This window comes from Myotis yumanensis, unplaced genomic scaffold, assembly GCF_028538775.1.
Source record: "Myotis yumanensis isolate MYYU_CA2020_CCGP unplaced genomic scaffold, mMyoYum1.0.hap1 SCAF_1, whole genome shotgun sequence".
Taxonomy (NCBI): Eukaryota; Metazoa; Chordata; class Mammalia; order Chiroptera; family Vespertilionidae; genus Myotis; species Myotis yumanensis.
The window spans coordinates 40,119,602-40,146,143 of NW_027223752.1; the positions used below are offsets into that span (position 1 = coordinate 40,119,602).

Sequence of the window (26,542 nt, forward strand, 5' to 3'; positions counted from 1 at the left end):
TCCCAGTAAGAAACAGATGTCATGCCCAAAAGGAAAGATTAGTAAAGGGACTTACTTATGCAATGTAATACACAGGGTGGAAATTGCCAGGGGATAGTTAAGTACTGTGCATTTGTTTGCTGGAGCGACCACAGCCCAATACCACAGCCGGGGTGGCTGAAACACCCCAAGTTAACTTCCTCACAGTTCTGGAGGCTAGAAGTCCAAGGTGAAGGTGTTGACAGGTGTGGTTTCTCCTGAGGCCTCTCTCCTGGGCTTGTAGATGGCTGTCTCCTGCATCCTCCTATGGTCTGTCCTCTGTGCATGTGCATCCCTGCTATCTCTTTGCATGCACTAACCTCCTCCTTCCATAGGGATACCATCAAAGCAGATGAGGGCCCACTCAAATGCCCATTTAACTCAATCACCCTTTAAAGGCCCTATCTCAAAATATAGTTACATTCTGAGGAGTTGGGGGTTAGGGCTTCAACATATGAAATCTGGGGGAGACACAATTTAGTCCAAAATGGCGGTGGGGGAGGACTGTTACCATGCTATGGCTGCAGGGGCAATAGGAAGGGGAGATTACCAGAACCCAGACCCCAGCGAGGATGGCTACAGGCAGCGGGCCTTTGGCAGAGGGTGCCCACAGGGCCTGGCAGGGAGACAGTGGGGGGAACAGATACCCTGACATCCGTTTCCTTCCGTCCCTGAGTTCCCACTGGTGCCTCTTTGGCTGAACCCATGGGAAGCCAGAGGCAAGGGAACCCATTGACATGGTCCACTGGGGTCAGCCTCCTAGGCTTAGAGAGGGCAGGACAGGGCAGAGGGGAAGGTACAAGATACTCAGTGGTGGCAAGCTGCACACTGAATTCTGCTCCGAAGCAGTGGTGACTTAAGAGAGGGGCATCCTCACGCCTGGGTTTTCAATTATTCCCGGGGATGCTCAAAGGAGAGAGGACACAGAGGAAACAGCTGTCCGCAGGGGCATTCCAAGGAGGCATTTCCTAGGAAAGCAGAATTCAGAGATGTCTTCCCCGGGATCAGCGTCAGAAGGGTCACCACATCGCTCGTGTGGATGGCAGAGAAGGTGAGGGTACGACCTGGGTTTCCACCCTCCTCAGAGGCCTTTCCAGTCACGAGTCCAGCTGCACTCACTGGGCATGTGAGCGAGCCTCCAGGCCTTTGTCCTCGCCCTTCTCTGCCTGGGGCGCCCTTCACACTCCTGGGCACTGGCTGACTCTCATCCTCGGGGAACCAGCCCTGGACTCTCAGGCCAGGTCAGGTGCCCCTCCAAGTGCAGTCCCGCTGTCTCTGATGCTTCCATTTAATACCTGTTTGTGTGACTGAAACAGACTCATAGAAGTAAATAAGAAAGCTCATCTGGGGGGCCCACCGTGGCAATAGGCCTTGGTCCAGATTCAGAAACAAAATCAAGGCAGTCACAGGACTAAAGACATTCTCTGAACTTCCTATAATGTAAGGAGATTCTTGTCGACGTAACAGGCAGACCAATTTTATTGTTTTAGCCACGTGTCAGAGGACAACAGAAAGCGATAGGAGTGGTTATCCAAAGATCTCAACATTTTAATACGTCTCAGGAGGGAAATAGCATAGGTGAGGGGGAGGGGCTGGGTATCCATCCACCCATTCACCCATCCATCCATCTGCACTCGGAGGTCAGGACGTCCAGAGAGGCAGTGGTGACAGTGCTTGCCCTGCAGGTCCTAGGCGAGCCAGCGCTGTGCACGTGGGGCCTTAGACAGCAGCCCTGCGCATTTCCCGGAGCCACAGACGTCTCTCCTCAGTACACAGGCCAAGTGGCACTAAGTAGCCAACTCCCGGTGCCGAACACAGGCTTTGGAGTCAGTTTTCCACCCTGACTCTTACTGGCTCTGACACTGGACACATTATTTAATCTTTCTGAAGCGATGTCATCATCTGTACGATGGAAATAAGAGTGCCTTCCGCATAGACTGTCGTGAGGGTAAAATGTGCTGGTAGCACAAATGAAGCACTCAGTAACTGTGAGCTGTCTTATTGACAACAGTATACAGGAGAGAAATCACTGCGGCCTGGGTGGTCAGGAAGGCTTCACGGAACTTGAGAGACTTGAATTAGCCTGGGAAGGTGGGTTTGAAATTTCTATGGATGATGTGCAAAAGGATGGGTCAAGTAATGACCCAAAACACTGGCCTAATGAGAATAATTCCTGTGGCTTCGGGGCTTAGACCCTGGTCCAACTTACTTTGGTTTCTATTTTTCAATCAAGACTCTGGCCTCTGGCACCACCCCCTCCACAGCCCGTTTCCAGGTCTGGCTAATTCCCGTCCTGCTCCAAACCCCCATGATTTGCTACATGCCATGTGGCCCTCTAATTCCATCCCAAGGCTCCAGAGGTGCAGATCTGCAAACCAGCATGATTAGCCACCACTGCTGGCTTCCCATTCAGCATATAAATCTAGTGCCTGGGATTACCTCATGCCAGAAAACCGAAATCCAAGTCAGATGGTTAAGGCATTAATAGCAGTGAGTGTTGTAAAGACTCAACAATGCGAACCTTCCCAAAATGAACCATCCTGACCTCCCTCGCGCTGACAATGCGTGTGTGACATCATGTGTAAATGAGCCTTAAATTTGAACCAGGTGCCGAGAGCTGTCTGGCGTCTCCTGGCTGCTGTATTAACCACTAACATGCACAGGGGGATTGAGGCAGTAAAATGGAGTGAAACGATGGCAGTGACCAGCCCTGGACGCAGCAGCTGTGCAGTGAACATTCAAATCACGCCCACCCTGTTGAGCCCAGGGCCCGGGGCCCTGTAAGGCTTGTTTCCGGAGGGCTGGGGAACCCAGGGAATTTGGCTGGCTTCACTCAACCAACAAAAGCTCTTCCATGCAAATCAAATCACTGGGACTTGCTTCCCAACTGGATTCTGAGCTCTGTTTTAATTTGCATCCGTGAGGTGGGGCTCTGAAGTTCAGGCTAAAGCTTGGCAGTTGGTGAGAGTCAATGCTGATGCATGCAGGACAGGCAGCCTAAGATATTCTTGGAGGGCTCCCCTTCCAAGGAAGAGAGCCAGCTTCAATCCTTAGGTGCTATGATTTCTACCAGGCTGGTACCTAGAGATAAAACTATGCCTCTGCCCACCTAGCATCACCAATGCCCCATGGGAGGTCCCATGACAGGCAGGCTCTAGAGACCACTAAATAAAATTTAGAGGGATTGGAACCAGGTATATATGTGGGGTGGTCTGTAGGCATGAGAGAGCAGATGAAGACAGGTAAAAGTGAGTTAACAAGAAATTAAGCCTGGATAAAATTAAGAGTTGTGTGGGTTTTTTTTTAATGCTTACTGTTCATGGTGCCCAATCCCAGGTTATGAACAGCATGGCCATGTTAATGGCCTGTATTCTGATCATCACCAGCAGGCCCACACAAACTGGAGCCAGTGAGCATAGGAAGGAGGCATACGAAGTGATTCTCTCTTGGAGGGGACTGTTCCGGTAGCTCTACTCATGCTAGTGAAAAGAAGCTGGAGCCAGAGGGGTGAAAACCCACACTCCATGGATCCCATAGGACTTCAGCTGCAACGAAGGCCTGTGCTGTTCAGGCAAGCGCCTACACCACTAACAGCCACTGCGCTGTACTGTGAAGTGGAATGGGATGGGGTGGGATAGGAGGCAGGTCTTGGACGGAGGATAGAAAGGGGCTGGTAGATGTAGTCTTTCCTAAAAGCTATTATAGTGTGCTTAGATGTAAATATGTAAGAATTTGTGTATTTTGTAAAACAAAAAGTGAATGTAGCACCAAGATATTGGGGCTGGGTCTCCAGATGTTACATGAAGTCGCAGTCTTAGAAGTCCTTCAAGCGGAGGTAGCATTTAGTTAGGTTTTGAGGAAGAGGAGCTTGGGAGAGGAAACAGCACAGCACGATGGCTCTGCAAAAGTGTGGGGGCAGGAACGCATGGGGAGTCCCTTGAGATACCAGAGTAAGACCTCCTATTCTTAACAGAATCTGAGGGCATGAGGGATTTCCCAAAACTCCTGAAAAAGTTCCTCAGGACCCCTGGCACTAAAACTTTGGAACAAATTATGTGTGGGTGTTCGATGACCAGCTCTTGAAGGCTGGAGGTTCTTCTTTTCATAGAGCTTTTGGAAGACAGTGATGGCGATAGTGCAGAGGCACCTGACGTTCTTCTATCCTGCCTTCCTCAAAGGCCTTCAACCAAGACCTTAATTTTTGTTTGATGTAAAGTCCAAACTCAGCCTGGCTCCCAGCATCTTTTAAAACCAGGATCCTACTCTTCAGCTTTATTTCTCAAACTACCATTACATCTTTGCTCCTGGCAAAATTGTTGTCATTTCAAAAATATACCATTTACTTGTACATTTGTTTCTATTTTCTTTCCAAATGGGAATGCCTTCCTCCCACTCTCACTTCTGTGATTTTATTCAGCTATTACTTCCTCCAGAAAATTATCCCCACTCCCCCAGAAGGCAGTGAGCCCAACCCCAATGAAACTGTCTGGCAGAGCTTGCAATGTTCATATTACTCATCAAGCTATGTCATTCTTTCAGCAAGAGCCCACTGATGGTCTAGCATGCACATGGCACACGCTATGGCCAAACCCTGTCCTGCAGTATATTACAATCTTAGTTATTGCACAGAGGTTGTCTTTATTACGTTGTAACCCCTAGGAGTGGTTTACCAACTAAAGAACAAATACTACATATGCTGAACAATGCCATATACCTATGTGACAGGCAAAAATCATCCTTTCACAAATGAGATTGGGAATAGAGTTCAATAATTTTCTCTCATGCGAATAAAGTTCTAAGTTGCTAAAGAATGGCTTTCTGATTTACTAAAAGCAAGTTTTTGTTTTACTATAGGAGTGACAATGTTGTGACATGTTTAAGTGATAGTCTGGGAGTGATTAGACATCTTTTGAGAGATTTGATTGAAAACAAAAAAAATATCTTGGAACTCATTTTTACATTGACATTAAAATGCACGAATGCAACTCTTTTTAGTCTGGTTAACTAATAAGTTGAGAACTATTCTGGATGAGTGGGGGGGGGGGCGCGAGGGGAATTTGTATGAATGCAAATGAATGACTAATCTTTTTTTTTTCTTAATGACTAATCTTTAGACAGAGACATGGGGGCCCAAATCTTCAAGTATTATACTTCCCTGTGAAATGTAAGTACTACTGTGAAATGTAAATACATTACTGATTGACGTTCTATATAGCATTTAAACCTATGAAGTGTTACAGTAAAAATAGTGTTTATTTCCTAAATCCTGAAATGTTGACAAAATTTTGTAAAGTTGTAAACTAGGAATCTATTATTTAGATATTTTCCCTTCCAAAATTTAGAATCAGCAATTATTAGGGAGAAAGCCAACTAAATAATTAATCCATTTTTATAACCAACATATATATATGTATATATATGTGTGTGTGTGTGTGTGTGTGTGTGTGTGTGTGTGTATATATATATATTTCTTTCCAAACATATGATTGATGTTCATGAGCATTAGAGGTGAGAAAATCTTTACTGAATTTTCAAATATAGACTGTTTATTTAGATCAGTAGGTTTCAAATGCTGGCCCATGGGAGTTTTCATTGGTCCTTGGGAAAATTAAAAAAAAAATACATAGCAAGTTTTTAACAAATGTAGACCTGAATTTAAAGAACTATATTTTATTATATTATGACCTTCCTTACTTTTTTATATGAAAGGATGGTGCTGATTGGTGGCAAGTTTTTTTTAATATCCTCAATCAATTTGAAAAATAAAAAGTTGATAATCTTATGAATGTCCCCCAAAATTCATTTGAAATTCTAAGGATCCAAAAGATATCCAAGTTCTAGGAAACTCTGAATTAGACTGTTGGTATCTGAGCTATATTTCAATTTTTTTAAATAATTGTATTTGCAGAGAGTCATAGAACACAAAAATGGATTTATTCCTTTTTCAAGGGATCCAAGATTTTTCAAAGTCTGATTGACAAGTACTGGGACACATTCTTGGTCTATGTAAAAGCCCACATACCTCTCCTTTGCCTAGAATTTCCTCTGAAATACTTCACCAAGAGGAAACAACATGCTGTGAAAGGAGACCATGACTCAGGACGGAGACGCGAAGCGGCCAATGCCGTCTGGCTGGTGTGAGGAACAAACTTAGACAGCGCAACACGTTAAATGAATAAAGCCCTCTCAGCACAGTCAGTATCATCTATGAATCTACTATGAGCAGAATCATTCTGTGGGAAAACTCCAACAGCTGGATACACTATTGTTAGCATAATAGTTAAGCACACATGTTTTATAGTCAAACTTAAGTAAAAATTCTGAATGTGTGATCTTGGACAAGTCACTTGAACTCCATAACCTCTCTAAACTTTAACTTGTAACCTATTAAATGAGGGGATATACCTGTACCTACCTCAGGTTACATGAGATAATGTGGTTGCCATAGTGCCTAGTCCATACATACAAGTGCTTGCTCATACTATTTTATGCTCCTGACAACCTTCCATTCGTTTAAAATACCAAATTCTTTTGAACAGAGAACTGAGTAAGAGAATCAGGAGCTATGAAAATGGTCTTCACTATTTCCCTAAGCAGTGGTCAGCAAACCGCGGCTCGTGAGCCACATGCGGCTCTTTGGCCCCTTGAGTGTGGCTCTTCCTAAGCCTTAGGAGTACCCTAATTAAGTTAATAACAATGTACCTACCTATATAGTTTAAATTTAAAAAATTTGGCTCTCGCCTTAACCGGTTTGGCTCAGTGGATAAAGCGCCGGCCTGCAGACTGAGGGGTCCCAGGTTCGATTCCGGTCAAGGGCATGTACCTTGGTTGCGGGCACATCCCCAGTGGGGGGGTGTGCAGGAGGCAGCTGATCGATGTTTCTCTCTCATCGATATTTCTAACTCTCTATCCCTCTCCCTTCCTCTCTGTAAAAAATCAATAAAATATATGTTTTAAAAAAATGTGGCTCTCAAAAGAAATTTCAATCGTTGTACTGTTGATATTTGGCTCTGTTGACTAATGAGTTTGCCGACCACTGCTAAGGGAATAGTGCCCTTCCATAGAGGCCCAACTCCCTTTGAGTCCTACTACCACCATCCAACTAGAAGTGAGGTCGAGTTGTGATCCCAAACACACGACACCTCGGGTTGATACAAGGCGTGTTCTGGGAGCCCAGTTTTTAAACTCCTAGGCTTGGTTCTAGAGAACCTAGACTAATGACTCTAGGGCAGCAGTTCTCAACCTGTGGGTCGTGAACCCTTTGGCAGTCGGTCAAACAACCCTTTCCATCCTGCATATCAGATATTTACATTACGATTCATAACAGTAGCAACATTACAGTTATGAAGTAGCAACGAAAATAATTTTATGGTTGGGTCACAACATGCGGAACTGTATTTAAAGGGCCAGAAGGTTGAGAACCACTGCTCTAGAGGGAAGTGTTAGGAAGTGTAGAGCTATCCCCAACACCAGAGATCCACTTCTTTGAAGGTTGGTCTTTTGTTGTTAATTTTATGTCACATCACATAAAATTAAGCATTTTAAAGTATATGGATTCACATTGTTGTGAAAATGGGTAGGGTCCCACCTTTCATCCCAAATGACCTATCAAGATATTTTCCTAAACAAAGACATAGATAATTCCTTTACTAGAAGAAATTGTGGTGCCCGCTGCTTCCCCCACTTAAACCTTGTTGTGTCCTGGATACAAGTCTTTTGGCATCTGAGGAAAAGATGCCATCAAACAGGCTTCTTATCCTTTCAGAGAAAGGAATATAATTTGTAAAAAATAAAAATAAAAATAAATGTTGTGAAACATTTAAACTAGATTTGTTCACAGAAGGAGATATTTACAAAATTAATTTTCAGCTTTATTTACTATCCAATGGAATATCAGCAAGAATTGCTTGCAAATCATTCAGCAGATACATATATTCATGTTTATATGTGGGTAGCAAAATAAATCTGAACAAAGGTTAAATGTCAGTGGTAGGTATATGGACATATTATTCTAACTTTATATATATGTTTGAGATTTTTCATTATAAAAAGTTGGGGAAAACTCAAGAAGTATTTCTGTTTAGATAAATTTATAGTAAATGGGAGAAAAATGTGTTATCCACAAAGTTTCAGGATATGAAGCATTCTAGGCACATGTTTGATGTCACTGCAGTCCTTATACTGAAATATTCCAACTAACTAAACCTGATAGTAGGTCTATGGACCGGCTGATCTTTCAGAGACAATGATAACACAGAATCCTGGGAAGAAATAACAATAAATGGCATTTCTCCTACGAATATCACACATAGGAACGTCCTCTCCTGGGAAGAGCACATGTATGAAGGGGACAACTCTCACATGACATTCATCACAGCCTTAAGAAAACTCCCTAGACCAGTGGTTCTCAACCTTGGCTGCATATTAGAATCACCTGGGAATCTTTTTAAAATTCCGATTTCTGGGCCTCCTCCAGAATGAGGATTTTAAAATCAGGATTTTAAAAAGATTCCCAGGTGATTCTAATGTGCAGCCAAGGTTGAGAACCACTGCCCTAGACATACAATGAAGTGAGATTGAACAAATATTTGCTGACACCAGTTAAATAAACTCATGGTGATAGGCATTATGTATAAGCACAGGACATATATGTGTGTCTTTGTGTTAATAACAACCGAGTCAGGGAAAGAAGATGTTTAAATGTGAAAAGACAAATGACCTCACAAAGTTTAAAGAGCAATTACTACATTGTTGGTGGGAATGTTAGTTAGTAAAACCTATAACAAAGGGCAATTTAGTAATATATATCAAAACTCAAAACGCACATACCCTTTGACTCAGAATTCCAGTTAAATGGGTGGGAATTTAACTTACAGATATACTCATATATGGGCTAAATGATATAGGCATAAATTTAATAATTGAAGCATTATCATAAAATAGCAAAATTAAAAAAAACTAAAACTCTCAAAAATGCATTGATAAGAAACCGGTGAATTAGGGTACATGCATTAATGGAATACTATGAGCTGTTAGACTTAGACAGATTTATATGTTTTGAAAATGCAACCTATAGAATGGGAGAAAATATTCACAAACCATATATCTGAAATATGTAATAACTGAAATATATAATAACTAAAATATGTAATAACTCCTACAACTTAATAACAACATTAACAAAAAATAGCCTTATTTTAAAATGGGTAAAGGACTTAAATAGACGTTTCTTCAGAGAAGACACAGAAATGGCCAATGAGTATATGAAAAGATGTTCAACATCATTAATTATGGGGGAAATGCAAATCAAAGCCATAATGAGATAACATCTCACACCTGTCAGGATGGTCATTATAAAGAAAGACAACCAAAAAACAGAAAACAACAAATGCTGATGAGGATGCGGGTAAAATGGAAGCCTTGTGCATTATTGGTGGAAATGTAAAATGGTACAGCCATTATTGAAAATGTGTAGAGGTTCCTCGTAAAATAAAAAATGGAATTTCCATATGATCCAGCAATTCCACTTCTGGGTATATATCCTAAAGAACTGAAAGAGATATTTGCACCAAGATCACTGATTACAGCATTAGTCACAACAGCCAAGAGGTGGAAACAATCTACATTTCCATTGACAGATGGATGGATAAAGAAACCGTGGTACATACATACAACAGAGTATTATTCAGCCTTTCAAGAAGGACTCCTGTCACGTGCTACAATATGAATGAAACTTGAAGATATTACGCTAAGTGAAACAAGCCAGTCACAGATACTGCATGTTTCCACTGTATGAGGTAGCTGAAGTAGTCAAACACAAAGTAAAATGGTAGCTGCCAGGGAAGAAAACAGGGGGAAATGGGGAGCTGCTGTCCAAAAGGCATAGAGTTTTGTCATACATGATGAAAACGTTCTAGAGATCTGCTGTACAAATATGTACATATAATTAACAACTGTGCTATACACTTAAAAGTTTAAGAGGGCAGATTTCCTGTTAGGCGCGTTTCACCACAATTTAAAAATAACTTATCTATATCTTTAAATATATTTATTAGCATATCTCTCTCAGTGAAAAGAAGTCAAAGTGCAAAGGATTCATGTAGTTTGCTAACATTCGTGTGTGTGTGTGTGTGTGTGTGTGTGTGTGTGTTCTGTAGAACTCTATAGTTAGCTAGGCTTAGAATGTATTTGCAAGGACACAGAAAGTTGCAAGAGTGGTTGCGTCCAAGGAGGAAAACTAGATGCTTGGGGCAGAAGTGAGAGAGAAGCAATTCTGTAAATTTTGAATTTGTACCACATGTGTATTAACTATTAAAAATGAAATGCAAAAGCAATTTACTAAGAAACAGAAAATATATTACAAGGTACTAATGGCATGTACCAAAAGAACCACACAGATCACAACGGGTAAGGTGGAGTGGAGAATGAAGCATTTATTTTACAAGGTGGTATCTGAGCTGGTTCCTGGAGAGCGGGAAGTATGTGGCGAGGCAGAGGAAGGCAATGAGGACGTTGTGGGTGTGTATGTGGAAGTGGGACTGGGGAAAGGAGGATAGTGGAAGTAAAAATGCTGAAACATGGTGACCAAAGGCAAGTCAAGTACCAAACAGTGAGACAATTGCAGTGTATTGTAGAATGTGGGCAAGAAAAGGATAAAATACAGTTTAGTAAATGAGACAGGGGAATGTGGAATTAAGCCCAGTTGTGTGATGTGACATAAAATTAACAACAAAAGACCAAACCTTCAAAGAAGTAGGGAGCCACCTGAGGCTCTTGAGCAGGAAAGTCATCCTATGAAAGCAGGATTCCAAGCGGACAGCAACAGACAAAATGGATTGGAAGGCAGACATCTGTGAGAAGGCTGATGTAGCAATCCAGTGGTTGCCCCTTACAGTCATCTGGGAAGCGTTAAAAATATGTATCGGTGCCTAGGCCCCATCCCATATTAGGATGTCTTTTAATCCATCTGTTTTGTGTGTGTTTTTTTCCTGGCAACTCCATTTCCCTTTGCACCCATTTACTTTGTGCTACAGGTGAATGAACCTCTCATTCCCACCTGTCCACCTGGCCGTCAGCCAAGATGAGTCTTCCTGCACCTCATAATTGCTCACCTTAATTGACAGCCTGGCAAACTAGGTCGGTGGATCATGATGACAGTAGGACATTTGTCAGATTGTTTAGGAAGGGTGAGAGACAGAAAGAGTTCTGATCGCAATGAGGAAAACACCCCCACAATATCTTTATTCATCCTTTATCAAAATTTTGTTTTCTTAAATTTCCTACTTCATACAGAGAGACTATCAAAGGATTACGACAGGAGAAAAAAGGATACATTTTGTGTTTAAATTAGAAAAACAAATTTTACTACAGAAGGTTCTGAGACGTTCTAAGACCAAAAATTATAACACCTGAAATTTAGGCAGAGTAATTTGCAGGAAACAAACTGTTTTCAATTGGGCTAATTCTAACACAGCCCAATACAGGTTTAGATGAATTGGTTGGGCCCTTGTGTCTAGCATCTACTTTCCATTTCTATATACTATACTGGCAATGTCAACATGAGAGGCAGCCCAAATGGAAATACTGTCCACACCCAGCTGCCCACAGATTATCTAGCAACTTGATCCTGCAAATAAACGGGCAGAGATTGGACACAAGAAAAATCTGTTTACATTAAAACGATCTTCCAAATTCATTGACATGGTGAAGGGGGCACTGCTCATAAAATGCTCATACAGCCTTATTGCTAGCCTCTAAAACTAATTATTTCAGAATCGATTGGCTAGAAGACTTCCATCAATGGGGGGAATGCACATTTCAAATATACAACATTACTACCACAGAGAACACACTGACAAACGCCTCTCCCATTGGATCCCTGCTCACTTCAACCACATGCCATACCCCCAAATGGGGGAGAAAATAGCTGTTAAAGATGCAAACCTTATGTCAGGCAAAGGCAGAACTTGAGAGTTGCGAAGATGATAATGCGAGGATTATTTCATAAACCATTTAAAGGCATGTGCAAAGTTTACCCCAAAATGGATGGTTCCTTTCTGCTTTTCCACTGGTGAATTACTAGTGGAACTTTAATATAAACGGTGCCATGGTAGGAAGAAACACTAGAGTACAGGAACGAATAAAGCCAGGTAGGAACTTGCAGATAACAGAGAATCTATAGTACTTTCAAGACTTCAATTCTATACCTAAATTGTGCTGAATTTCAGATTCTGCTTCTAGGTGAAAAAGAAAAAAAACAACAACAAAGATTTCCAGACCTTGGGTGTTTAAAGGGCCTTCACACAGTAAATCAACCCACTGCTGTCTTGTTTTCTCCGCAGCCAGACTGAAATAATACAGCACCAGCAGAGGTGTGAATTACCCCCATTCATCTTAATGGAGTGTTAACTTCAAAGGCTTGTTTTAACCATTTAAATGCTAAGCTCATGAGTAAACATTCCGTTAAAAAAAGTACAATTTAAACATTCACCCTCAACATATGAAAGTAATTTTATATTCTCAGCACTTCGTCTTTTAATTTAGCAAACAAGTCTCCAAGTGTTGGAGAAGTATACATTTTGTGCTTAACTTCGTTTTATTTTAAATAGTTATTACCTAATAAATTATGAACATTAAGCCCATAATGAGAAGGCCTATATTTCGCAGGAAAAACGCTGAGGAGTACTTGAAGGTTTTTGGGTAATGCCGGTGAAGGGGGCACTGCTCATACCAGCCATCTTATTAGCTTCTTCCAAACTCATAGGGAAAGCTGTGACTCTAAACAGGCAACTAGATAAGGCAGAATATTAACATAAAATAAAAACACCTCCACAAATAATTTCTCTTAATATTAACAGAGTTTTGTGCAAGAGTGTTCAATAGGTTACTTGTCTTTTTGCTAAACCTCCCATGATCCTATCCCATGAGCGGGTGACAAATGTAATAATTGATGCCCAGCTGTCATCACACTTAACATTTGCCCCAGGGGGCATCCTTGCATCTGTTGCAGACTTAGGGTTATTTTGGTATTACTGCAGTTAGATTTATTTAAGCAGCTGAACCCCTATTTGTATTTGGATCTATAATTTCATAAACAGAAAAAGAGGGTACAAGAATGAGCTTATCAGGTTGATAGACTCTGGCTGACCTGAAGCCACATGGAAGGCCATGCCCGGCGGTGCCTCTGGGACCAGGCTCAGTGCCCAGTTTCAGGAAGGCATTAGTAGGAGTCCAGCTGGGGTAGAACTGTGGGAAAGCACTACAGTTGTGCAAGATGCAAGATGAAGAAATTCCATGTCCCTGATTGAAAGCAAATTTATTTTATTGCTCCAGATAAAGGGATGGAAGAAAGGGGATAAATAGCTGATCTATGAAGGGAGCCTGTTTCCAACTGTACCTAATTTATACAAGGTCACTTAATCCTCTCAGCACAACCCTGTATAATTGGTATTAACTCCATCTAATACCTATGTGAAAGTGGAGGCTTAGAGAGGTTAAGTAGTTTCCCTAAACTCACTGAGATTTGAATCTAAGTCTTTCTATCCCCCAAACTTGGACTTCTTCCATTAGACCATGCAGATCTCAGATTTGGCAAAGAAGTATCTTAACTCAAAAGAAAAGCTCAGTTGTCAATTTTTCAGCCAATTTCCTAAGTGGGAAGCAAGAGGCACCTGCAAAAGTGTGGATTTCCATACAAGCAAACTGGCATTTTGCATGTAATTCCCTACTTTACATGTGCACAGGGATGGGATTACATTTTCACTGATACACCCTGGCTTTGGTAGGCTGCTAAGGTGCCCTTTACATAGAATATTCACGGGGAGGAGAGACCCTGCTTCTGGTTCCCAACCAGAAACAAGCCACATCACTGGGAAGACTGGAATGATTTATAACCTCCAAACAAAATATGACATAAAGCATCAATATTTGTCATATTGCCAAGTAGAAAGTCACATGTTTTAGTGACAAACAAGAAAGCTCAGAGAACTTTCAAGTCCACAGCCAAGCATCACAATTCTGTCTCCTAATGCACAACAGAGAAAAATCACAAAAGTTTCTCGGAGAGGATTTGGAGTCAGGGCAAAGTACCAAATGGAATAATCCCACAGTTTTGTTGGTGATTGACGTTGACAACATTAGCCCACAAGCTAAGATTCAATTTTGTATATAAGCTTAACACATTGATTCTTTAAAAAATAAACAAAAGATTGACTTAATATATTTAATAACATTAAACACTTCTGCTCTGTGAATTACACTGTTAAAGAGAATGAAAAGAGAAAACAGACTGGGAGAAAATCTTTGCAAAACACATATCTGATAAAGAACTGGTATCTAAAATATACAAATGCTTAAAACTCAACAATGAGAAAACAACCTAATTTAAAAAACAGGCATAAGATCTGAACCTTACCAAAGAAAATACACAGATGACAAATAAGCACATGAAAAGATGATCAGCATCGTATGTCATTAGGGAAATACAAATTAAAACAACAAAGGTACAACTACACACCCATTAGAATGGTAAAAATACAAAATACTGTCAACACCAAATGCTGGTGAGGATGTAGAATAACAGGAATTCTCAATCACTGCTGGTGGGAATGAAAAATGTTACAGCCACTTTGGAAGGCAGTTTGGCAATTTCTTACAGGACTAAACATATTCTTACCACATGATGTGGCAATTGTGTCCTTTGGTATTAACTCAAATAAGCTGAAAATTTATGTCCACACAAAAACCTGCAGTTTTATTCAAAACTGCCAAAATTTGGAAGCAACCAAGAGGTCCTTCAATAGGTGAATGGAAAACAAAACTGTGGTACATCCAATAAATGAGCTACCAAGCCATGACAAGACATGTAGAAAACTTACTTGCATATTGCTTAGTGAAAGAAGCCAGTCTGAAAGGTTAGATACTATTTTTAATTCCAACTATAGGACATGCTAGAGAAGGCTCAGAGTTTTTACGAAGGTAGTAAAATGATTAGTGATTGCCAATGCTTACATCAAGAGTGAACCCCAATGTGAACTATGGACTTTAGTTAATAATAATAATATTTGGCTCAACAAGTATAATAAATATACCACAATAATTCAAGATGTTAATAATATGGGAAACTATGGATGTTTTGGGGGTGAAACCACATATGGGAATCTACTTTCTGCTCAACATTTGTGAAAATTAAAACTACCCTAAAAAACTAAGTCTATTAATCTAAAAAAAGCAACAGACCCACAAATAGCCAAAGAAAAGACTGACCTAATACATTAAATGTATTCTGAGTTTGTTTCTTATTTTGATTAAAACTGCTATGAGTCCACTTTCCCTTGCCCACTCCCATGTTGTTCCACTTTTCAGTTAGTAATGTTTACAGAAATGTTAACCCATATAGAGAGCATTCATCTAAGGTACCTTCCAGAATTGGGTTGTTTGTTTTTTTGCATATAGAGGCAAATTATTCTTCACAAGAAATGGGAAAAGATATCTTTCATTTGTTATTAATCCAATTAAAAATGATGAGGGCTAAACTAAAAGTCCCAACCAAAATTCCAAAGATGAGCAAAACAAAGGCCTGTGGAAATAAGAAAAAAGATAAAAACAATTAGGGTATTTTTTTTTTCTCCACCCTTTCCAATAATGTATGTTATCACTCAAAATACATTATTCTTTATGTAGATAAAATAATTAGAAAATGACAAATTATTTCTTAAAATAGGATTCTTAAAATAAACAAAACAAAAATCAACCTACCCCAAGTTTTTTCCATGAGAGGAAATCCTCTCTGCTAAGTTTAAGATAAAACAGTCCTGGGAATACAAAAATCAAACATGTGGATGTGCTGGAACCTTTAAGAAGGAGAAAAAGAGAGGATGATTGCCAGACTCAGATGTTAGGCTGGATAACAAGTTTACCCATTTTATTATGTGGATCTTTTTGAAATATAAAACTTACCAACTACACCAAATACATTCTTAATGTCAGGAACATATATTGCAAGTAAAACAATGATAATATTGAGTGCTAGCGTGGTCACAAAATGGTGAATCCATGAGAATGGAAAATTGGAGAAAAACATCATCATTAAAGCTTTCCTTGCCTGTATAGCATAAAGAGAAACAGATTTAAGCAAAGAGAAAGTGTGAAAGCCAAAATACTCGCTTGGGGAAACACATGTACAGTACCGTAACCATGATATTCCTGTCCCCAACACCACTTAGTTTTCAAAAATATAACATAAACCATTATCGTGTTTATTATTCACAAACTAAGAAATACATATTTCTGTGTGATCTTCATAAAAATTATTTTGCTTTAATTCTTGAAAAAATGTTCACATACAATTTCTTTAAGTTGCATAATTTTCAAAAGTATCAACAATAACACTGTGTGATGAAATCTCGGAGAATCATTAATTTCAACAGAAGAACAAAAGGTTTAAAACGAGAAAAGAAATCATGCCATGTGGAAGAAACACCATTTACTATTTTATTTTATATTATCTGTTTCACAGCATGTAAATATGAAAACTAATTCATGACACTTCCCACTGCTAAGGCAGGCAGCAGGCGGTCACGTCCACAAATGTTTACACAGCCCCTGCTGCACTCCTGGCCCTGCAGTCTGCACAGGGAGGGGGCAGAACTCCTGAAGGCCCAGGTCTTAAGGAACTCACTGTGCAGGAATTCGGGGCTTCCATGCAGAAGCATTTATACCCAAAGCCTTTGTTTCCATTTTCTCAGAAATTCTTAAGATTCTTAAGTATGGCAACTAAATGCAGAATGAAAATCTGTTCTGCCCTTAAACTATAATTCTAGAGCAAATAAAATAGTTGGACTTAGATTAAACTAGAATGTCTACATGAAGATAAATTTATAATAAACCAGAAGGAGCTTATTTTTGCTGACTTGACTTTTTCCTCTTCATGCACATTCTTTTGAAAAAAACAGAATACAGAATTAAAAAGGGGGGGGGGGGGGGGGGACACACATCCAAAACCTTAGAAGAACTATAGTCTCTAAATTGGAAACAATGCTGTGGGAAAGCATAAATCTAAACTAAATCTCAAAAAGCACAAATTAGCTTAGGGGCTCACTGTTATTCTTGTGCATTCATGGGTTATACGCAAGTATGAGGTCTTTGATCAATTACTTAACAAATGAATAAGATACACAAGACTAGATGTGATTCAAACATTCTAGTCTGCAAAGAATTAGTGTTGCCACATTAGGGAGCTGCTACACCGACAGCAGAACCTTTAAGAGTACTTACAGGGAAGTGGATTAGAGGGACTGTCAGAAGCACAGCAAACAGTATGCATAACTTCACAGTCCTCACAACAACATCATGAGGCAAGTATTTACTATAATCTTCAAGTATATCAGACGCCACTTTGTCTGTAAATTTAAAGAAATAACAATAAGGATCACAATAAAAACTACTAAGATGACAATAACAGCAAAATTGTTTGCCTTTGCACAAAGGAATCTTAACAGATTTTGGATTCCCAGTCCCTAACCCATCTCTGGCCTTTTTCTCTCCTATGAAACACAAAGATATTAGTTAAATATCTTCTTGAAGCCCACGATCTCTTCTTTTGACGACACTAGAGATCAGCACAGGCAGAACTTAAATTATGACAATAAAATATATATAAAAATATCTCATTAGAACTTTCCCACAATCTGAAGGTTTTGAACATGTGTGTTGTTTGCTTTGTAAAGTGCTTTCACGTGTACATACTACTGAATTTGGTCTGTGTGATAATAATATAAGATTGGTAGCTCATTGGGGCAGAGCTGGCACAGCTGTACACCTTTTTTTTTTTTTTTTTTTTTTTTTTTTTGGTACCAAAGCCAATATCTTTTCCTCGATAATGCAATTTTTCTAGAGTCTCACTGAGTTGCGCGCTTCTTACCAGTTTCCTCAACATCTCATCTGTAGATAATCTTTCATACAAGTTTTAGGGAACTGGCTTACTTAGCTGGCCAGTGTGGTAGTCAGTGACAGAATTTGTACCTGCTAACCATGCCTTATTCCACGGTGTTCTTCCATTCCGTTTTCCGCACCCCAAGACAGATAAAGTGTACCTAAGTGAGGGTATTCAGAACATTGCATATCACTGCCTTGTAGGGAAAGACAGATTTATTTGTACTTATGAAAGAATAGTGCTTTTTAAATTTAAGCGTATACGTTTTGGAAAGGTGCTTTGGAGGAAATAAGAGACAAATCAAACACACCTCCATTTTCAAGGATCTTAAAATTTAAAGGGAAGATAAGGTGAATACACACACATATATAATAGTGTCTAAGCACAGATACACACATAAGTGACAGAAGAAGGTCCAAACAAATAGCGATGGTGATTCTGCACAGAGAACGATAACTATGGCCTTGGGATGAGCAAGAAAGAAATCCAGGAAGGCTTAGGGAGAGTCACCATGATATAGTGGGCAGCAGGATGGTAGAGGGGGGCTTGAAATCTGGGACCACACAGACTAATGTTCAAGTCCCACTACTTAACAGCAAATTAACTTTTGAGTCCCTTGGTTCTTACACCTGTAAAATGGAGACAATGATACATTCACCTGTAGAGTTACAGCATTAAATGAGTCAATGTATGTGTGTTGACACTCAAAGTTGTGGGGAAGAGAGCAGAAGTCCTGAGGAAGCAGAGGGAATAGGCAGCTGAGAAAATGAGATTCCAGAGGAGCACAGCAGCTGACGTAGAGGGTGCCGCAGTGCAAGAGCAGAGGGTGGTAAGGCTGGAGACACATTTAAGACTCAGCAATGGAACTCTTTCTTCAAGGGTCAGGGCTCACTCTGGTAGAACAGGGATGCCATGACTTACGAAGAATAGTGAATTTTGATCTGAACTAAGCAGGAGGACAGATTGGGAGAAATGAGACCCGAAACAGGGATAACAGAAGCAAAGGTCATAATCACTGAGAGTAATGTGGATTGGACTAGACCAGTGATAATGGAAAGGGGAGAGGAACTAATTGTCTAACTTATCAAAGATGTACTTTACACAGCGTGGAACTATGGACTAAGTGGGAGATTAAAGTTGAATTCTACTCCCAAATCTGTGAGATACTTGTGAGTTTTGGAGAAATACGGCAAACTGCCCCCCCTCCCCCGCTTCTGAATCATAAAAATGAGCTATTAACACTTATTGCTTAACAACCTCATAGACTTTTTACATGGTCTGGTTATTATGCAACATTTGGGCATTGGTCTGGCTTACCAAAGGAACACTTTTCCCCCCTCAACTTAAAATGCTTTAACATCTGCAATCAGAGCCAATATTAGTAATCTAGGTACATACTTATAGGTCTCTTTAATCTGACAAAAGTTAAGTATTAACTAAGCCTGGGGAGCGCTGTGACAGACCCCAAGCAGCTCCAGAAGCCTGAGGAACTAGATTTATTATATATTGAAAATAGCGGTTACATGTCCACTTTCTACTTTCTGAGGATGAAGCCCTTCCTTCTGAGCCAGTCAGTTCTGTGTTCTTAGCTGAGCCTTACCATATGTAAGGAATAGAGCATGACATGCTTCTCTGGATTCAGACAAATCTCTACAAATCTCAGTAAGAACCGGTGGTGGTCTCTGTGAGTTGTGTATGCTACTGAAGTCAGGAGGCTGTCCTGTTTCATACACATTGTCAAACTGGTATGAAGTTTCTAAAGATCACTACAGAGCAGCGGAAAGGAGAAGGGATTAGGATTCAGGAGGCCTGCCACTAATCACTAATCGCCTGACAGGTCACTTCGCCTCTTTGGGCTTTAGATGCTCATCTATAAAATGAGTTGAAGCCTTAACTTGTGATAAGCCCTTTTGATCAAGGCCTCAGACTCTATCAGCAATTTATTTCCATAAGACTGAGAGCTATTGTTGTCCAGATAGAAATATACAAGATTTTCCCTGGTTATGATTAACGAAACACTGATTAGCAAATCAGTATCTGAATCTTCCTCTGTCTTTGGAAAAATTATTTTTCTTTAATTCTCTTTCTTTTATTATTGTGTGTGTGTATGTATGTATGTGTGTGTGCGCGCACACACACGCTTTTTTTGTTAATCCTCACCCAAAGATATTTTTTCATTGATTTTAAGAAAGAGTAGAAGGGAGGGGAAGAGACAGAGAGAAACATCTATGTGAGAGAGATACATCGATTGGTTGCCTCCTGCACGTGCCCTGACCAGGGCTCGGGATTAAGCCTGAAACCAAGGTGCATGCCCTTGACCAGAATCGAACCCGTAACCCATCAGCCAAACTGGTTAGGATTCCTTCCTTCCTTCCTTCCTTTCTCCCTTCCTCCCTCCCTCCCTTCCTTCCTTCCTTCCTTCCTTCCTTCCTTCCCCTATCTATATACCTATCTACCTACCTACCTATCCACCTACCTACATACCATGTTATTTTACTTAGATGTGCATTTCTCCATAATATAAAATGTGGATACTCTGAAGAGTCTGCATTGGTGGAGAAGGATGAAGTCCAAGACAACATAACGGTGTTACTTGATAATCAGGAAAACCTCTGGGTAGTAAACACTACATTTACATGATGATCATACAGCTCCTAAGCATCTCATGGTAATTTATGTAACTACTTCTCAAGCTATCCTGGAGATGTGTAGCTCATCTGAGGTTTCTTCCAATAGCTCTATTTGTCCATAGAGAGAAGGAGGAGGTCCATTTTTTAGACTTTCTTTTCAATGTTGAAGAGCCCTAAATATAATAGTATTTGTGCCAAGTTTCAATTTTAATTTAGAAAAATATACAACTATTCTGATATACTGTTTTTGCTGATTCCCAACAGAGACCCTGCTATCATATCTTATGTTAAAAAAAGTCTTACTGAGCTAAAGTCTGTATAAAAACTAATAAACCAGCCCTAGCCGGTTTTTCTCAGTGGATAGAGCTTTGGCTTGCAGACTGAAAGGTCCCAGGTTTGATTCCAGTCAAGGGCACATGTCCGGGTTGTAAGCTCGATCCCCAGTAGGGGGCGTGCAAGAGACAGCCATCAATGATTCTCTCTCATCATTAATGTTTCTATCTCTCCCTCTCCCTTCCTCTCTGAAATCAATAAAAATATATTTAAAAACTTACAAACCAGCCCTAGCTGGTTTGGCTCAGTAGATACAGTATCAGCCTGCGGACTGAAGGTTCCCAGGTTTGATTCCAGTCAAGGGCATGTGCCCAGTTTGCAGGCTTGATCCTCAGTAGGGGGCATGCAGAGGTGGCCAATCAATGATTCTCTTTCATCATTGATGCTTCTAGCTCTCTCTACCTCTCCAAAATCAATTAATATATCTATAATAATAAAAGCGTACTAAGCTAATTAGACCGGACGTCCTTCCAGATGACCTTCCGGACGGTTGCAAGGGAAGCCTGGGTCCCAGGTGCCTGCTGGCAGCAGGGGGGAAGGAAGGCCTACTCTTGCACGAATTCGTGCATCAGGCCTCTAGTAAGTATGTGTATGTGTGTGTGTGTGTGTGTGTGTGTGTGTGTATACAAGAAACCACATCAAAAATAGAGCTTATGTATTTCAAGAATTTTGTTTCATTAGCAATGATCAAAAAGCTTAACAGCCTATTTTAACTTTATTTGTGGTGTATACAGCAGGGTACCATGCTCAAGCTGGAAATAGTGCTTATCTACATCGGTACAAAAACGCAAGAGCAGCTTTAGATTAATGACTGACCTTTACAACTGTTGAAATAACAAAGAGATAGCAAAGAAAGGACTATATAGAGCAATTATAATTTTCTCACACCCTGAAAATCCAAAATAATACTCACAACATATACTGAAAAGCTACCATACTTAAATTAAATGTCATTAAAGACAGTAAGAAGTACCATGTTGAAAAACAGAGCACCTATAAATATGCAATAATTACACTAGTAATGATAATAACACACCATCAGCAGGCGCTTCCCTTTGTGGAAGACTGTTGTGTGCCAGACACGGTAATAGGCACTCTTTGCAACTATCCCTTGTAACAGATTAGGACAGCGGTTGGCAAACTCATTAGTCAATAGAGCCAAATATCAACAGTACAACAATTGAAATTTCTTTTGAGAGCCAAATGTTTTAAACTTAAACTATATAGGTAGGTACATTGTTATTAACTTAATTAGGGTACTCCTAAGGCTTAGGAAGAGCCACACTCAAGGGGCCAAAGAGCCGCATGTGGCTCGAGAGCCGCAGTTTGCTGACCACGGGATTAGGAGATAAAATACTGTAAGATGAAGTACCCTGCTCAAGGTCACATAGCTAGTTAGAGCAGAATAGTCATTTAGATAATATTTGTTGGATTTAGAAATCCATACTCTTTCCACCAGGCTTAGGAAAGGTAGCTATGCAAGTAAATGTTCTCCAAAATCTTGGCAGATGTGGACAAACTCTGAGAGAGAAGCAAAGGCCCATTACAAGTCATCATGGATGGCTAAAACCTGAAGCATGCGCACAAGGCTATCAACTGTGAAATCAGAGTCATAACAGCTAACTATCACCAAAGTAATAACAGTCATTTACTTGGAGAGTTGTTACAAAGCATTCATAAACTGACAAGTGTGCTGAAGTGTCTGACAAACTAAGTATAATTTGTTATAATGTGTTTGTTTGCAAATTAAACAAGCATGTTTGCAAATTAGAGAGCTTATAGATTTTAAGATCTTATTCTAGACTTTTAAGTTTTACTTTTTCTTGAGGTTCTCATCAGAAGAGAAAAAAACACATACCAAGCAGACAATTTTTCAAAAATAAACACAAGAAGTATTTAATTTTAATTTATGAATTGAAAAGAATCCTTTTAAAAAATTATGAATGTCTTGAGTCATATGACTTGAGGCTGAAGGCAGAAATGTCTGACATGTAAGCATACAACTATAGTTCAGTGTAAGGCCCTTTCCCTTCTCAATTTGTTCTTCTGCAGTTAAAATAGCTGATTCTCCCAAACTGCTGAACTAGTCTAATGTATCGAAAATAAGATTCTAAAATATTTTTAAAATAAATCATTATTGTACATTTTTTCTTGTAGAAAGACATTAATCCCGAGGTTTTATTCAGGTGTTTAAGAAAATTTTCATATAAAGTTATTAATCCTGAACCTGATTCTTTATAAGAGAAAGAAAATCAATTCTTTAGGCCCGTAGAGCCACACAGTACTGCAGTGAGTTCGGTACCCTGAATAAATTAGCTTACTAATGAAAGGCAGAAAAAAAGTTCAGATTCAAGTGTGAGATCAACTAGAGCAGCGGTCACCAACTTTTTGGACCTCATGGACCACCAGTGGTCCACGGACCACCGGTTGGCAATCGCTGAACGAGAGGACAATCTATTTTTTCACCTACAATTAAATGATATACTTACCATAAAAAGTGAGGTACCCAAAGAGTGCCGATATAAAATAAATGAGGAAACTTAAAGCAATTGCGGTATTGGTTACATTCTGCATTCTTTTCTTTGAAGGGCTAAAAGACAAAAATGGCAAAAGTAGAATCAGTGAAATGATTTATATCTATAGAAACACTCTCCCGAGCTAGACAAAAGGGTTCCTTAATCATTTAAGACCTAGTTCATTAGTGATTATACACTAGAATTCCTGATTTAAAATTACCACACAAAGATTATGCTTCCAGGAAACATTCTCAATTTGGACAAAACTAACTCTCGGTTGTTTCATTTTGTTTTAAACTAACACTTAGAATCCAGTGATGGGAGGAAAGAATTCATAAAGGAGAATGTCATTCAACCTGAAAGGCCTAGAAGTAAAAGATCATATTTAATACATTTAAAAGAATCCAGGATCCTATGGTACCTGTGAAGTTCACAGTATATGGGCAATACTGAGGTATGACAGAGAAATGAAAAAGCCATAGTTGGTATCGCATAAGCACTCTGAAAAGAAAAAAAGGACAAAATTACTAAATGCTACTCTGTCGAAACCACTACTTCATTTGACAATAAGCTTAGTTCTTAAAAAAAAAAATCAATTTGGTTACATTCACTTCATTTTTCATAAATTGTCTCTATAAAATAAGATTGTGTTTTTTTGTTTTGTTTTAAGAGAGACACAATTATGGTCATCAGCAAATCTTTTCTCTGGTAGATGGAATGCTTGTACTAGCCAGATATTTCTTGGCTGGCTTCTATACCATGTTACTTTTACTACAACTGCTGTTGCTCGTGTATCATTTGGGTAAAATAAAAATAACTTATGTGAAATAAGTAACATTTAGGTAAGATTCAAAATAATAACATTTAGAAATAATCTTAACTCTAATGTATGCATCAGAAAATTTAAATACAACTTTCTTCTGTAAGCGGAAATAATCATTAATGCTTTTGAACCTGCTCTTACCAACTCAATCCAAGGTACTATCACCAATTTAATCTAAGGGAATATTGCAAATATTAATCACACCTCAGCATCTTTGCCTATGTTCTCTTTCAATGGGAATGAACATGATTTATTCTAGACAGGCAAATTTTTGGAGATCCACTGGAATATACAAACATAACTTTAAAAAAAATTAGAATATTTAAGAGCCAGAGGTCATTACAAAGCAAACAAAAGTTACCAACTAAATGAAAATACTGTCTCTACAAAATGATGGTGATGATTTACTTTCTTTTCTCTACTCTAAAATAATTTCCCCCTTACTAACTTCAGGCTCTTCAGCAAAAGAAGTTCCAGATGACTGAAGACCTATCTTGGGACATAATGCCTCCTCAAATATTTGAAGGGAATTGAGAGGAAGGAAAGCTGTAGTGTTTCCTGAGACTGGATTAGGGGAATGAGACTTTAATTCACAAATTCTCTTTCATATATTGCTCAATTTCCTGGCTTGTCAATTACCCTACCTAGATCTTTAAGGCACACAGGGGCCTTTACCGCATAAGATGTGGTAACCTCCCTTGGGGGGCCAGAGAGACATTTCTCGTGTAAAAATTGCAGATAAAAGGGAAAGTTCTGTGTGGAGGAGTTACTGCACTGAAATAGTACACTGACAGAGTTGTACATGAGTGGGGGGTTCCTAGCATCTGGAACCTGCATTTCAGCAGAATCTAAAAGTGTAGATTAAAAAACAACAAAAAACAACTTATAGCCACAGGGAGACTAAGCTCTTCCAGAATGCTAGAGATCACCGTCTCCCCTGTAGGTGCCAGGGGCTCTTGCAGGCATTGTCAGTATCGGAGGCTCTCAGAGAAGGCAAGGGGACCTGGTTTTCCAGTCTCCACTAAAGGCATCATAAATTTCAACTGTGGAATGTCTGCCAGAAGACATACTGGCAGTGCTCAATTGCTGGTCCAATGATGAGGCTGTTTAGCTGCAGACCAAGGTTTTACTCACAAGGGAGGAGTTTTTTATATAATTGGCTATTTAGCTTTACAAGTCCAGAGGGCAACAGGAAGTCTGTATCCACAGAGGACCTTATTGGCCAGACCAGACTTTTAGTAAATCTGTTCTTTTAGGCAGTTGCCCATTTAAAATAGGCTCCATTTAAAGGCATGCCAAAAAAAGGTGGCTGTTTCATAATAGGCCACCCTGTGTTAAATAATATTATTCTTCTGGTAGGCAACCCTATACTTAGCACTTTCATGAAAATTAATTAGTTACAGGTACAAAGACCTAAGAGACCCTGTTACACAAATCTCTTAAAACTTGAAATGTGAAAAATCAACCAAAAGTATCTGTTAATAACTTACACACCTCTTTGGAGAAATGAAAGAGCTTTGGTTTACAATCATCTGTAGCATTTGAAATCTGTTTAAGAGGATTGAGGGGAAAAAGAGAAACCAACAGTCATTAAAAGTCAGAAAGCATCAACAAACATGATGAATTTATTATAACTAGGCTTTCAAATAAAAACATTTCAAAATAAAGTTCCAAAATGCAAACTAGTCCATTTATTAGAAAAAAAAGATATTAGCCTAATTTTTTTTTCTTTTTAGCTTAAAATAAAAAGAAAGAAAATAAAAAGAAAATATAAAATAGTACCTGGAAGTACTGCTCTATACAATTTAATGTCAGAGGACAAGGGATGGACCATTTTTTAATTACTATCTGTAAGAATAAGTAGAATCAACAATCAGATTATTTCTTCTAAAATTCATGAAAAGAAATTATTTCAAATAGGTCAGCATTATTTCAATTAATCTGACACCATGCCAAACCATATGCTAGCCAACAGAAGATTCTTGGATCGTATAATTTTCCCTCAGGGTGGGGCCACCTACAGTGGGGGTGAGGTTGGGAGCTGCCTATCTGTTTAGTGGGGATCTCCCCCATTAAAGACTCAGAGTACTCTCAAGTCAACTTTCAAAATTCCAATAGCATCAGAGCATTAAAAAAAAGTGCAACTCAAAATGGGAACACAATGTTTTTAGTGACAATGGTACAAGAATACGGTTATTTGTGGACCTGGCATCAGTGGCAGATGGAGAAATAGTAACAGCTGTTTTAGAAATGGCCACAGGCAGAAGTGAGTAGAGACCTTATGCAAAGG

At 39.4% G+C, this 26,542-nt stretch overlaps 1 protein-coding gene across 1 annotated transcript in view; it reads right to left on the reverse strand.

The window, feature by feature from the left end:
* Positions 1-14,269: 14,269 nt before the first annotated feature.
* Positions 14,270-26,542, reverse strand: part of SLC38A6 (solute carrier family 38 member 6) — a 68,825-nt gene continuing 56,552 nt past the window's right edge. Inside the window, exons 9-16 of the mRNA XM_070418848.1 lie at positions 26,035-26,100; positions 25,747-25,800; positions 23,851-23,930; positions 23,403-23,503; positions 17,293-17,417; positions 15,976-16,120; positions 15,775-15,869; positions 14,270-15,595 (exon numbers count right to left, since the gene is read on the reverse strand). Of these exons, the coding sequence (XP_070274949.1) occupies positions 15,512-15,595; positions 15,775-15,869; positions 15,976-16,120; positions 17,293-17,417; positions 23,403-23,503; positions 23,851-23,930; positions 25,747-25,800; positions 26,035-26,100 (750 nt within the window). The 3' untranslated portion in view covers positions 14,270-15,511. The remainder of the gene's footprint in view (positions 15,596-15,774; positions 15,870-15,975; positions 16,121-17,292; positions 17,418-23,402; positions 23,504-23,850; positions 23,931-25,746; positions 25,801-26,034; positions 26,101-26,542) is intronic.